Genomic DNA, 14,923 nt, shown 5'->3' on the forward strand with positions numbered 1-14,923 from the left:
TAACTTGACTCCATGAGGTCTTGGGATAATAATATTTTCCACAAAAAAAATCAAAGAAGTCTAGATTAGCACAAGAAATAGAGGCAGACCCCAAAATTCTTTGGTCTGAAATACACATTCTACATAGATCTCAGTACAAATTTTGAACCTCTATTTAAGGAGAGGGCTGAGACCATGCTTCATCGCCCTAACTTGAATCGGAATGATTGCCTATCCTTATCAAAAATATGGGAAAGTTTGATTTGAATAGCACATCATTAAAGTTTTATTTTTACTATTAAGACCAAGAATAATATTTTATAAAAACATAAGATCTTAAGAAACCAACTACAAAACTGAATTTCATATTGAAAAGAATAACATGTAAGAAAGTTTTAAATGATGTAGTATCTAGTTGATCTGTAGAGTGTGTGTGTGTGTGTGTATATGCAATTTATTTTGCACTATTATAATTAACCTTTTCTTCAGTGAAAGCATAACATTACTAGCAATTTAACATCACGTGACTCATTTTATTTCGAATAATCAATTGTTTGCATTCTACCTTGTAACAATTGTATTTTTAATCCAGTGACAATGGTTTGTTATTTTCAGACTGAAACATATGGCAGAAACATTAATAAATAATACTTTTACCTTGTGTTTTTGTGTATATATATCTAAACAGCAGAGCAGGAAATGATTGTGAGACATACAAAAATATTTTGGGAAAATTTGGAGAAAAGAGCAAAGCTAATAATAATGGCAAATATCTGTTGGATTTCTGCTCAGGACATGGACTGGTTATTACTAACACCATGTTCCAACATAAAAATGTGCACAAATTCACATGGAGAGAAGAGGCTAGGAATAAGAAAAGTCTCATTGACTATGTTATTGTTGATAGTGATGTTTTCTCCCTGGTGCAGGACACCAGAGTGTACAGAGGATTTGAAATTGGAAGTGATCACTATTTAGTCTTGAGCAGGATAAAATTGAATTTCATATTGAAAAGAATAACATGTAAGAAAGTTTTAAAGCGAATAAAAGTCGAGCAGCTCTCAGATGTGAACTGTAGACTAAAATACAGAAATATTATTGAAAAGAAAATGAAAGAGTTTGAGAACAGGAATCAAACCTTGGAGATTCAGTGGCAAACTCTGAAGGAAACATTGATTGATTCTGCCAGAGAGGCATGTGGTGAGGTTGTGTGCAAAGATAAAAAAATCAGAACTCCCTGGTGGACACAGGAAGTTAAAGAGGCAGTGAAGGAAAAGAAGAAAGCATATCAAAAGTTCCTGGCAAATAAGTCAGCTTTTACTCTTACAGAATACAGAGACAAATGTAAGAAAGCTAAACAGTCTGTAAAACTAGCTAAACAAAAGTCATATGAGGACTTTGGCAAGAATATAGAAAATAAATATCAAGAAGGTGGCAAAATATTTTGGAGGTTGTTGAAGAAGCTTAGGAATGGAGGAAAGAGTGCTGTAAAAGGAATTAGAGATGATAAAGGTGAAATGAAAACAGGAGAAAAAGATATCCTTGAAGTATGGAGTAATTACTTTGAAAAACTGCTAAATGAAACAAGCATTGACGACAGCACAGTGATTAAAAACACTGACCAAGCATGCAGTCAGGAATACATATCCACACTTGAAGTAGAAAAAGCCATCAAAGGCTTGAAATGTGGAAAGGCAGCAGGAGTAGATGATATTCGACCAGAAATGCTGAAGTATGGTGGTATAAGAGTCTTACAGTGGCTGCACTGCATAGTTCAGAAAGCCTGGACAGAGGGACGAATTCCCGATGATTGGAGTAGAGCTCTCATAGTACCCATATATAAAAAGGGAAATAAAACTGAATGTGAGAATTACAGAGGTATTTCCCTACTGAGTGTTCCTGGCAAGATCTATGCAAGTATACTTGAGAAACGGTTGAGAAGAATTGTGGAAGAAAAGTTTGGTGAAGAACAAGCTGGATTCAGGCCAAATAGAGGCTGTCAGGATCAGATCTTCACTTTACGACAAATAGTCGAGAAAGCATGGGAATATAACAAAGATCTGTATTTAAGTTTTGTCGATTTGGAAAAGGCATATGACAAGGTGCCAAGAGAGAAGCTATTCAATACGCTGCAGTTATATGGTGTCAATGGGGCATTATATCAAGCAATACTTAGTCTTTATTTGAGTTGTGAGTCAGCAGTTAGAATTGAAGGAAGTACAGGAAGATGGTTTAATGTTAAATCTGGTGTGAGACAAGGATGTACATTATCCCCTCTGTTATTCATTATCTATATGGATCACATTATGAAGGAATGTGGTATTAAACCTAATATCAAAATTGGAGATGTTAATGTCAGCTCTTTGCTTTATGCGGATGATGTTATACTTCTAAATAAATCCGCTACAAGTCTGTAAGATTCTCTGACTAAATTGAATAGCTGTTGTAATAGATATGGTATGAAGGTCAGCAATAAAACGACAAAGACAATGAAAATAGGCAGAATCATTGAAAATGTCAACTGTGTTGTGAATGGAGAACCTATGGAACAAGTAAAACATTTCAGCTACTTAGGCACAATTTTTACTGAAGATGGTAAACTAAATATAGAAATAGACAACAGAATCAGCAAAGCTGGTATCGTGGGAAGTCAATTGAATAAATTCATATGGAATAAGAAAGAAATTAATCAGAACACTAAATTAGCTGTATACAAGACTGTGTTCAAACCAATTTTAACTTGTGGATCTGAGAGCTGGGTCAGAAGTAAAACACTTGACCAAAGACTAGAGACCGCAGATATGAGAGTCCTGAGAAAGATTAGCGGCGTGAACAGATGGCATCAATGGCAATATCATATTAAAAATGAGGATATTAGGAAAGAACTTGACATTGTCAGCATCCAGGAATGCGTTAGCACAGCTAATCTCAGATGGTATGGTCACTTAAATAGAATGGGAGAGGAAAGATTAGCAAAACAAGTGTTCTCTGCCAGGTTGGCAGGAAAACGACCCAGAGGAAGACCAAGATATAGGTGGATTGATACGGTACAAAGTGCCTTAGACGATAGAAATATAAGATCTGATAATGTTGGAGTCTTGACAAGTAACAGACTGATTTGGAGGAAAATTGTAGATAGGAAGTTAGTAATGATGTAATTTTTTCATGTAGTACTGTCATATCCTGTACACCCTTTGAGGGTACATGGCAGGAATTTGATGATGATGATGATGATGATGAATTTCTCATCCTTCTCTTACATTCCCTTTGCTCGTTTTTTCAGTACAACCTTCACTAATGCTTCTTTCTAAAGGACTGTGACCGTCAGCTGTCCATGAAACTTATCAACAGATTCTTACTCCCTTCCTAATTACTTAGCCATTCTTACAAGAACAAATGATATTTATTATTATGGTCTACTCCATGGATTCCTGCATCTCATCGAAGAAAGCCCTAAACATCACGCCAAGCACTATCCAACATTTGCTCAGTGTATATCATATTGCTTTGAATTCATTCACAGTCATGGCACCCACAACAGACTCCGGCAACCTATTCCACTCCTTTGCCACTCTGCAAGCAAAAAATCTAGTTCCAACACCCTTGCTAGCTACACGCTTGCTCAATTTCCTAGGATGACCCCTAGTTCTCCCACCACTAGACCATCATTCTGAAAAATCTCCTCTGTATTAATCTTGTAAAAAACCCGATAAAAAACCCGAAAGTAATTTGTATGTCTCCATCATATTTTCCCTTTTCTGTCAACAAATTTCTGTAACTTGCAAATCTTCATCCTATTCTAGTAAGGTTCATACCATAGACTGCTATCCTTTGGTCCATAGACTTGCCTCTGGATCCTCTCAACCTCTTCCTCATTATCGATAAACTCAGGTGACCTGATCTGCATGCAGTAGTCAAGATGGGGTTTTATCAAGAAATTGCCCAAAGTATTCTTCAGTAACCAAGTAATCTGATGAGGTGCTTTAGCCACTTTTGTTTTGTGTCCTGTGAACTTTAACTGTCTATCCACTAAAACTCCCAAATATATAAATATATATGCAACACACCTGCTCGGTCCAGTTTTGGATAATAGCTCACAACTTTGATCCCCACAATTTTAGGGCAGTTATTCTTTGAGTTCACTAGAATGCTTGACTGTATTATAACTTTATTCTTTCAAGAGAATCACAGGTGTTCAATGTGACGATTCGTGAAGTAGAGAGAGATTGTATTGTGATAGTTAAAAAAGTAAGAATAAGTCTGTAATTTGTTGGAGTTATCTAACTGGAGATGGACAGCAGAATTAAGTTTATTAATTAGTCATTATGGAACATATTAGGATAAATACAGGAATCGGTTATATTTGGGTGAACCTAGATGGTTGAAATTAAGTATAATGGGCTTCAGTAATAGCAGTTGGTTATAGTAGTAATGGGTTATGTAGCAGTGAGTTTAGGTATTGTATTTTTAAGAAACAATTTTTTATTTGAAAATGTATATGTAAATGAGTGTATAATTTAACACTGGACATGTCTCTCAATTTAACACTGAACATGGAGAAGATAAAGCTGTGACTATTAATGAATATTTACAAATCAATATAGGAGGATTAATTTGGTCACATTGGTAAAATTGTTAAATATTTGCTCTCCATTTTTTCTAGTGAATAATGACAGTCTCAGGAATTGATTTTCTTTCAGTGTTTTAGGATGATTTCTAATCTTATATCATTCTCCTGGTGTTAAGGCTTGTACATAGATTATCATGCATGGTGTTGTTTCAGGAAGTTGGTAACGTAAACTAAATAATAACTTAAAGTCAAATTATTACTTCCTATTATTTCACTAAAATTAAATTGACATATTCAGAAATTGATTCATTGGTATCAAACAAGCACACTTAAATGACAAAGATGGAACAGCAGAGATACTGGGTTGAAAGTCTGCAGATGAGGGTTCCCCATATGAGAGGCAGTTTGATACACCTATATTTGTTTAGGTTGGGATAATTGGAGAGCCACATGAGATTCAAGGAAAAGCCTCTCAAATTTAAATTGGCTTTAGAGTTTCAAGGTGACTTTTTTCGATGGATCCTGTACCCAGTATCTCAGACTTGGTCTACCAATTGTGAGTGGCCATAGTGGTGGAACTGAATGTAGTTCTGTGATATTCTGATGTATGGATGTTGGCTGTCCTGCCTGTTTGGCCATAATATGAATAGTTGCAGGATATCTGGTACACTCCATGTAAATCCAGTGGTTGCCGTAGTTGGTCTTTGGTAAAGCGGATAAGGGTTGCTGAAAACCATCTGCAACCACTGGATTTACCTGGAGTGTACCACATATCTGGTATCAGCATTTGTATATGCTATGGCCAAACAGGCAGATCAGCCAACATCCATATATCAGAACACCAGAACTGCATCTAGTTCCACCAAGATTGGCAGACCTGGCCCTGGATACTGGCATACGAATTGTATAAAAGTTTCATTACTTCACCGAAACAGAATCTTCTGCATCTCTTACTATTCCATCCTAAACAAAAATGGTTATATGAAACTGCCTCTCATACAGGAAACCCTAATCTGCAGATGTTTAGCCCAACAGCGGAACACCACCAAAGTAAATAGATGGTGTAACTATTGGACTTTAGGCCTTTCTGTATCTCTTGTGTTCCATCTTTTGTTACTGAAGTGTGCTTGCATGAATGTCTGTTGATACTAGTGCATTAAGCTCTGAAGATGCCAATTTAACTTTGACAAGATATAGGAAGTAATTATTAAATTTTTAATTATTATTTAGTCTACGTTATCAGTTTCCTGAAACAACACCATGCACATTGATACCATCCTCTAAGGAGTTAAAATTTTTTCTATAAAATTTAGATGTAATTATATATGCACCATTTCAGTGCATGCATTTTTATCTGAAATGAAACCACTTCATTAATTTTCTTACTAGCTGGATTGTAATTATTAGTTTGTTGTTGAAAGTTTTTCAGTTAGTTATATTATAAATTAAAGATACCAAGAAATTATATACTTGGTTTAATCCATTATCCAAGTGTAAGCAAACAAAGGTTGCGTCTGAAGTATCTTTTCAGGACTGGGGTAACTCATGACAAAGGTAGTATGACTTTACATCACTTGCCTTAGTATCCCATAATGCTAAGCGCATCTCTTTGCCAACATGTATATTGCTATGCATTATGGGAAGGGTCACTACCCAGACCGGTTTTGACCTTTATTGAGGTCTCATCAGCGGGAGCCAGACCCGGAGGTGTGATACCAAGGTTGAAGTAATGCAGAAGTCATAATTTCCTATATGAGTTGCCAGAAGGTGTCGCATCTTATTATTACAATACAGTAGACTCTCGACTATCTGTACTATCTGAAGCCCGGATTTTATCACGGAGAATTATAATAATACAGTAATTCTCCATGATAAAATGAGGAATACATACTGTAATTTACTTTGCCAAGGCGTTGCAAACGGGCGTCGCTACAATCTTCCTACGTACCGTGTGCAGAAATAACACAGGTTGAGACATGCAAAGTGCGGATTTCCCCGCTTCGTCAGTTGTGTATCGGATGTCCACAAGTGCGGAATACGTTTGCCACTGTTCCTGGTTACGTTAGTAAATTGTTGTTTGGTGTGCTTCATTGTTTTTTTATTAAAGATTACAAAATGGGTGATAACATAACTGACAACTACGATATTCTGGAAATGGTGACACAGGGGGAAGAAGAAGAAGAAGAGGAGGAGGAGGCATCCTTAGATGACAGGAAAAATCTCATCCCACATTTGGAAGGGTTCAAGATGATTGAGGCAGCGCTGCAGTACATTAGTGAGTAGGAGGAAGCGACGCCAGCTGATATCATCTGCTTGCGTAAGTGGAGGGATATTGCGTTGCGGAAGAGGGCTAAAAGGGTGAAGCAGTCATCTATCAAGGACTTTTTCAAAAACTAAAAACTGTAAGTTTTGACTCTTTCATCTTAGGCCTACCTTTTCACATTTGTGTGAAAAGGTAGGCCTAGAATTCCAGCCTATCCAGCTTTTGTGTTATCTGACCTGCCGTTCCTCCACATTAGGCTGGATAGTTGAGAGTCTACTGTACTCTGGATTACAGATAGATAGTTGTTGAAAGTTTTTCACTTGGTTATATTATAAATTAAAGATGCCAAGAAATTATATACTTGGTTTAATCCATTATCCAAGTGTAAGCAAACAAAGTTTGCTCCTGAAGTATCTTTCAGGACTGGGGTAATTTGTGGCAAAGGCGGTATGACTTCACATCACTTGCCTTAGTATTATAATGCTATCCCAAACCGGTTTCAACATTTATTGAGGTCTCATCAGTGGGAGCCAGACCCAGAGGTGAGATACCAAGGTTGAAGTAATGCAGAAGTCATAATTTCCTATATAAGTTGGACTTCAGGCACAAACTTTGTTTCCTTACACTTGGATAATGGATTAAACCAAATATATAATTTCTTGGTATCTTTAATTTATAATTATTAGTTTCTGGCTCATTTAGTTACGGTGTAACTTGTGATGATAACAAGTAAAATTTTAGTACTGAGAAATCCATTGAATTTACAACAGATGGTTACGAAACATCTCACTCTTTTATCTCTACACCTTGTAACAATATCAGTGGCATATTTCCTCAAGTTGTAGCAAGTCTGAAAGCTAGTCATAAATGATATATATATATATATATATATGTGTTAAAAATACGAAGCAATTTTAAACCTGGTTTTACTCCATTTCCCAAGTAAGCAAACAGACAAACAAGTCAAGTTTGTGCCTGCAAGTGATGCAAGACTAGCTGATCCTACAGGTAGTGCAAGACCAAGGCAACTCATGGTAAAGGTGGCATAAGCTCTGATCACTAATCTTAATATTTACCCTTAATGCCAAAACACATCTCCAAGAAGGGGATGCATGATGTTTTGTATTAAAGGCAAGAGGCCACTACCCAGACCGGTTTCGACCTTTATTGAGGTCTCATCAGTGGGAGCTAGTCTAGAAATACCAAGATTTAGTAATACAGAGCTTATAAGTATTTTACCAGAACAAGTTGCCATAAGGTGTTTTAACCTTATTAAATAAAAATCTCTGGAGGAGATATAAACGTAGAAAGTATTTTACCTTGGGTATAATAAATGTTAAAAATACGAAGCAATTTTAAACCTGGTTTTACTCCATTTCCCAAGTAAGCAAACAGACAAGCAAGACTAGCTGATCCTACAGGTAGTGCAAGACCAAGGCAACTCGTGGTAAAATTATACCCAAGGTAAAATACTTTCTACATTTATATCTCCTCCAGAGATTTTTATTTAATAAGGTTAAAACACCTTATGGCAACTTGTTCTGGTAAAATACTTATAAGCTCTGTATTACTAAATCTTGGTATTTCTAGCCTAGCTCCCACTGATGAGACCTCAATAAAGGTCGAAACCGGTCTGGGTAGTGGCCTCTTGCCTTTAATACAAAATATCATGCATCCCCTTCTTGGAGATGTGTTTTGGCATTAAGGGTAAATATTAAGATTAGTGATCAGAGCTTATGCCACCTTTACCACGAGTTGCCTTGGTCTTGCACTACCTGTAGGATCAGCTAGTCTTGCATCACTTGCAGGCGCAAACTTGACTTGTTTGTCTGTTTGCTTACTTGGGAAATGGAGTAAAACCAGGTTTAAAATTGCTTCGTATTTTTAACATTTATTATACCCAAGGTAAAATACTTTCTACATATATACAGGGTGTTCGGGATAAATTTGACAGTTTCGTAAGGAAAAAGAAAATCTTCTTTGTATCTATTAAATTTAATGAATTGACAAAAAAACATTACAGGCAGAGTTAATTACAATACTATCAACAAGATTTACTCAAAATAACCACCATTAGCATCGATCACAGCTTCAATTCTGCTTCGGAACCTCGAACAAGCTGATGCTACAGTCTCCCTGGGAAGGGCCGCAAAAACTGTTTTAATTTTATCCATTAACTGGGCTTTTGTATTACTGGAAGTGCGATTGGTGTCTTTTTCAACTGCGCCCCATACAAAATAATCCATGGGGTTAAGGTCTGGGGAGTTTGGAGGCCAAACATTTGGACTGGTGAAGTCGTAGAAATTTTCAGACAACCATTTTTGACTTTTCCCAGAGGTGTGGCAAGGGGCCGAATCCTGCTGCCATACATACGGCCTACCATTGGCTACCCTTGTTATCCAGGGCTTGACTACAGTTAGCAACTCCACGAACAAAGCCCGAATTCCAATGCCAGGGTTCTTCAACACCTGTTCCTGCAGATTTGCGAGGAATTCTGCTGTACGAACGCAATCAGATCGTCTGCTAGGGATCTTTCTTCTTGCTACATCCTCGTAGTCACCATTGCAAGTCTCTAGTTCATGCCTGATTGTGTTTACTGTATTCAGGGAGCATTGGGCAGCAGTCGTAATATCCTTATTTTGATGGCGGGCACGAATCATCATGATACAAGTTATTCTCTTCCATGATTCAGGTGGGTTCCAGCTATCCATCCTTTCTGACATCTTGTATATGAATGAAGAAGGGTCCAAACTTTTAAATGAAGAGAAGTGTGTGTTAATACATGTAACTTACGGAAAAATATAATTAATTATAAATATGTCAAATTTATCCCGAACACCCTGTATATATATATATATATATATATATACACACACACATATAAAAACTTTACAAATACAATAAGTATAATTAATGTTTATGCAAATTACACAGTTATTTCAATCTGGATTTTTTTAATCTTAAAAATTGCCAAAAATTTAATTTGCAGATTTCTTAAAGTGTATGTTCCACTTTGCACCAGTACTAATTGGAACAGTGTTGCTCTATTTAACATAGGGTTGAAAATTCAGCGAATATCAGTTTAATTATTATCAGATATTAATCACTAATTAGCTTGAGTACTAATCAGAACTACAGAATTGTTGCTCACTATGTATAACAGTAAGGTTAGAATTTCAGCTAATGGTACTTTATGTATCAGTTTAAAAGTCAGTTTCAACCAACTATTATGTAACCAACTATTAAAAAAAAAAGTCTCATAGCTTCAAGATGATTTTTTAATGGAAATTTATTAACAGACAGTTCAACGTTTCCAACTATTCTTTGATCCACATTTGATTTCACTATAGTGAGATTTGACTGTATTATATCTTTATTCTGTTAATTTTTTAATGTTTATTAATAAAAAAACACTATATTTATTACTAGGAATTCGTACTGATGAGAAAATCGACACAGTAGATGAAAAGAATGAAAATGAGAAAACAGCATCTCCATCTTCCAAAAATGGCATTTCTGAGCATGTTTTAAAAAATTTTCCCAATTCATATCAAAGTACTCCACGTCCTTCTGCTTCTTTTTTATCACCGCATGTGAAAAAGACAATACTTGATACTCAACCAAAGGTGAATTATACATTTTTGCAGTATGTTATTCTTGATTTATTTAAGTTTAATGAAGAAGTAAATAAAATTATCTATCTCAGTAATTAGATGTATTTTCTTGGCTATGGATGTGTCACCTAATCATGACCTGCTCCTTAGTATTTGTCATTATTAGCAGAAGAAAGAAAGTGCTCTCTTTATAAAACCAGTGCTCTCATAAGAAATCACTGGTTTTAGAAAGAGTTAACTAATCTCTTGTGATGCTTTTCTTATCAGTTGTTTTATTTTAAAGTAGTTAATACCAATTAAATTTAGTATTAAAATAGCTTGCTTAAAACTGTTATGAAATTCAGTTAGTAACAATAGGATATGGAAATATTCTCCTGTGAACTTTCCTTTTTTCTCATCTGTAGAAGAAGAAATAAAAAATAAATGGTCTGACTTCTGCTATATTGCATTTATGTATAAACATGAATGTGTGTGTGCACACATGTCCCCAACACCCAGGAGAATGAAAAGCTTGTGGTACAATTAGAATTAGATTATAATCCCTGGGAAATATTCAAGAAAGATTTTTCCAGAAAAAGTAACAAAAAAAGTAATCTGGATTGATGTAAAATTGGAATGATATTATGTTGCCTTGTTACTGCTCATGTGTTTAACAGGCATTTTTGGATAAAATAAAAGGATTATACAGAAATGGCTTGACAGATGAGCTATACTTTGCAAGGAACAGCAATGGGTTTACTAAAGGAAGGTCATGTTTTAGCAGTTTGCTCATATTTCATAATAATGTTACAGCTGAATTGGATAAAGGGAATGGATACACTATGATGCTGTTAGACATTACTAAGGCATTTGATAGCATACCACATGAAAGGTTGTTGCATAAAGTGGAGAATATGGAATTGGAATATGAGCTGTTGACTTGGCTAATTGGGTAGTTGGACAGGTATCAGAAAGTAGTATATGGTGAATTTGTCAAATTTAAAGTGACCAGTGGTGAGTGGTATACCCCAGGGATCATTCCTTGGACGACTGTTGTTCAACCAAATACATTCATGATAGTGGGAAAGGATCTGACAGGTGTTAAACTTTTTGCTGATGATGGCAGGACATGAACATGGCAGGACAAAGGTAGGCAGGACAATCAAGGATGCTACTGATATCCAGCACTTAGGGAATGAATTGAATAGGCTGGGAATATAGGCAGATGATAATGACTATCAGTTCAGTGTTAGTAAGTGTAAAGTGAAACATAATTGGAATTGTGAAAGTAGTCTAAATTGTAACTGCATGGAGATAGAAAACATGAATACTATTACTTATTTAGAATTTAAAAATTGACAGCAACTTAAGCTGGAAAACACATATTTCAGAAGTATCCAGCAGAGTATGATTTATACTGCTTATGTCTTCTTTTAAAAAGATTCTTAACTGTGACAATGTTAAGAACATTATATTTTACCTGGATATAGAGGGTTATACATTACTATGTATTAAGCTGAGGAGGAACATATCACACCACGCTGACACCACTAATCTTTTGCAAAATAAATTGACATAATTTTAAACAACAACTTGCAGTTATACATTTACAGGCTACTACTTTTCCTAAAGTCTGATAATCGTATGGAAGCATTAAATAAAGATACATATTTCTGCAGATATGCAGGCTTAAAATATTTAATCCCAAAACTGCAAAAAGAAAAATACCCAAACACTATAATATATTTGGGTTCAAAAATCTTTAATGGCTTAATTCTCTTAATACGAAATAAAACCAACGTGAACACATGCAGCAGTCTGATCAGAGAGTTCTTAAATTTCTATAAGAATGCTGAAAATTTGTTTAGAATAAGTGTATAAAATGAGAAATTAACCAATATAAATTATTCAGTTAATTTTAAAGATCTGAATTGTTCTTATTCTACTTGTACGTATGTGTGTGTGTGTGTGTGCACATGTTGATTGTTCATGATTGTCAATATATTTATATGCTATGCATTTTGCTATGTGTTATACTATGTATTTTGATTTGTGTAATTGTTATATGTATGTTGTCTTTGTTTCATAACTTCAAAAAAATTTAAAATGTAACGAGATATAATGAATTCTATTTGTATATTTTTTGTAAGTTTATTAAAAAAAAAAGAACCTGTTATATGTTCAACAACATATAATATTAGTGGAATTATGCTATGAAAAACTGATAAGGACAGGGATCTTACCATTATGGCAAATAGAAATTTGAAGTTCAGAGGTCAAATAACAAAAACTGCAAACAAAATGTAGAAGATAATTGTGGTAGTATTGAAACCAACATTCACATGTAAGGATAAGCCTTGTAAAGAGGAAGTCGTTTTGCCTCTTTACAAGGCTTTGATACAACCACACCTGGATTATTGTGTGTAGATTTGGTTCCTTGGAGATGGAGGGTGCAGAAGCTGTCGAGGTGTAAAGAAGATTTGCAAAGATTTTGTTGGGATTATGGAATGTCGATTATGAAGACAGATTGAGAGTATGTGCAATGTAGACACTTTTAAAAAGAAGGAGGAGGGGTGATATGATAGATGTCTATAAACTTCTGAATGAGTGTAACAGGATATTGTGTAATGAAATTTTTCATTATATGGAAGGTGTGGGAAATCCATGGAAGTTAAGTTTGTGTGCAGTTAAGAAAGGAGTAAGAGCTAGATTTTTCTTTAAGATTAGTGAGTGATGGGAATAGTTTGCATGTTGAAGTGGAGAGTGCATCCTCAATCAACATTTGGTAATTGAGCAGCCAGAAGGAAGTAATAATAAGAAAACAGATTGTGATTAAAACAAAAAAAAAAAAGTTAAAGATTGGAGTGAAGCAATGGAAAAAGAAAAAAAAAACATGAATTAACTAAATTTTTTCCCATTACTAAGAATTATTTTTGGGTGTGTGTGGGGGGGAGGGTTAGATTCACTGCTATAAGTTATGAACATGTCTGATTCAGAATAGAGAGATTTTATCATTGCCATAACAATTTCTTCTAGAATTTTTGTTTTGCTTCTGTTTGATATATTTGATATCTGCAGGGTTGTGCTGTTTTGAGTTATTGCGAATACCTGGGTTTCCTGTCACATTGTCTTTGGGGTAAGAGGAGTAGTTCTTTACAGTTTGGTTGACTGTTGTGAACAAAGTTCTAGTGTTTTTTTTTCCACTCTCAAATACATCTTTTCATTTTTCTGCTTTTTCATTCAGCAATTGGATATTTCTATTTTCTGTCATTTTCTCAGCCACTCTTTATCTCGATTCTAGCAATTTTATTGAGTAAATTATTGGAGATTCTGTTTTCAGGGAGTGTTTTTCACTGATAGCTTGTTGATTATTATTAAGAGAAACCTCCAGCGAGTATGAAGGGACTCATCAAGGGAGTCCACATACTACACGCCCCAGCTATCATACTTATTATTGAATTCATTCACACTACTTGCACTCACAACATCGAATGGCAATCCATTCCAATCACGCACCACCGTATGAGAGAAAATCTAGCCCTAGCCCTTTCTCAGTGGCATTCATTCTCAGCTTTCAAGGATGCCCTCTTACTACATGGCCCCATGAATTCAACATCCTATCTACTAACACTCTAAGATCCGTAGCCTCATCAGTTTCTTCAAGCATAATCCCACCAATATAATACAACACTGAATATCTAATCATGCCAAAGTGAATGACTTTACATTTGCTGGCATTCATTTTCCCATACCTGCAATTCCAGCCTATTCAACATCATTCTGAAAGTACTGCATATCAGCAGCATTCCTGATTACCCTTCCTATCTTTGCATCATCAGCAAATAGCTGTATGTTGTTTGTCATATCCTTCCCAATATCAATAACGTATAGATTGAATAACAGTTGACCAAGGTGCTGATCCTTGTTGTACACACTGGCTACCTTAAATCTTGCAGACTCACATCCCCCATATACCACTTTTTGATATATGTCAGTCAACCATTCTTCTTATCCATGCTAATATTCTATAATCCAAATCCATATTCTGCAATTTTTGCAACAGTCTACCATGCTGTATTCTGTCAAAAGCCTTAGCAAAATTCAAAAGTATGGTGCATCCATTCCCCTTGTCTAGTTCAATGATAACATTGTTATAGAATGTGAACAAGTTGCTAAAACATGACCTTCTCTTAGTAAACCCATGTTGTTCATTGCAAAGCAGAGATTTACTGTCAGCCCATTTCTGAATGTGAAGCCCTAACCAATTTTCCAAAATCTTCACCATTCCTGAGATACTAACTGGTCGATAGTTGGATACATAGGTCTTTGCACCACCCCATGTGCGATGGAATTACCATACAATCTTCCCTGTTCTGACACTCATATTAACAATCTGGTCAAAGGAATAGCCAGTTCAGCTGAACACTCTTTTAGCACACATGCTAATATACCATCAGTCCCTATTGCTGAATTCTTATTCAGTTTGTGCAACAGCTCTAATACCTCATCCTCATACAC

At 35.4% G+C, this 14,923-nt stretch overlaps 1 protein-coding gene across 1 annotated transcript in view; it reads left to right on the top strand.

The window, feature by feature from the left end:
* LOC150102901 (E3 SUMO-protein ligase RanBP2-like) overlaps positions 1-14,923 on the top strand; it is a 673,019-nt gene that overhangs the window by 294,846 nt on the left and 363,250 nt on the right. Inside the window, exon 19 of the mRNA XM_090397978.1 lies at positions 10,242-10,438. Coding sequence (XP_090254104.1) covers positions 10,242-10,438 — 197 coding nt within the window. The remainder of the gene's footprint in view (positions 1-10,241; positions 10,439-14,923) is intronic.

Source organism: Typopeltis vanoorti, chromosome 9 (genome assembly GCF_054136105.1).
Source record: "Typopeltis vanoorti isolate ZY-2024b chromosome 9, IOZ_Tvanoo_1.0, whole genome shotgun sequence".
NCBI classification, from domain to species: Eukaryota; Metazoa; Arthropoda; class Arachnida; order Uropygi; family Thelyphonidae; genus Typopeltis; species Typopeltis vanoorti.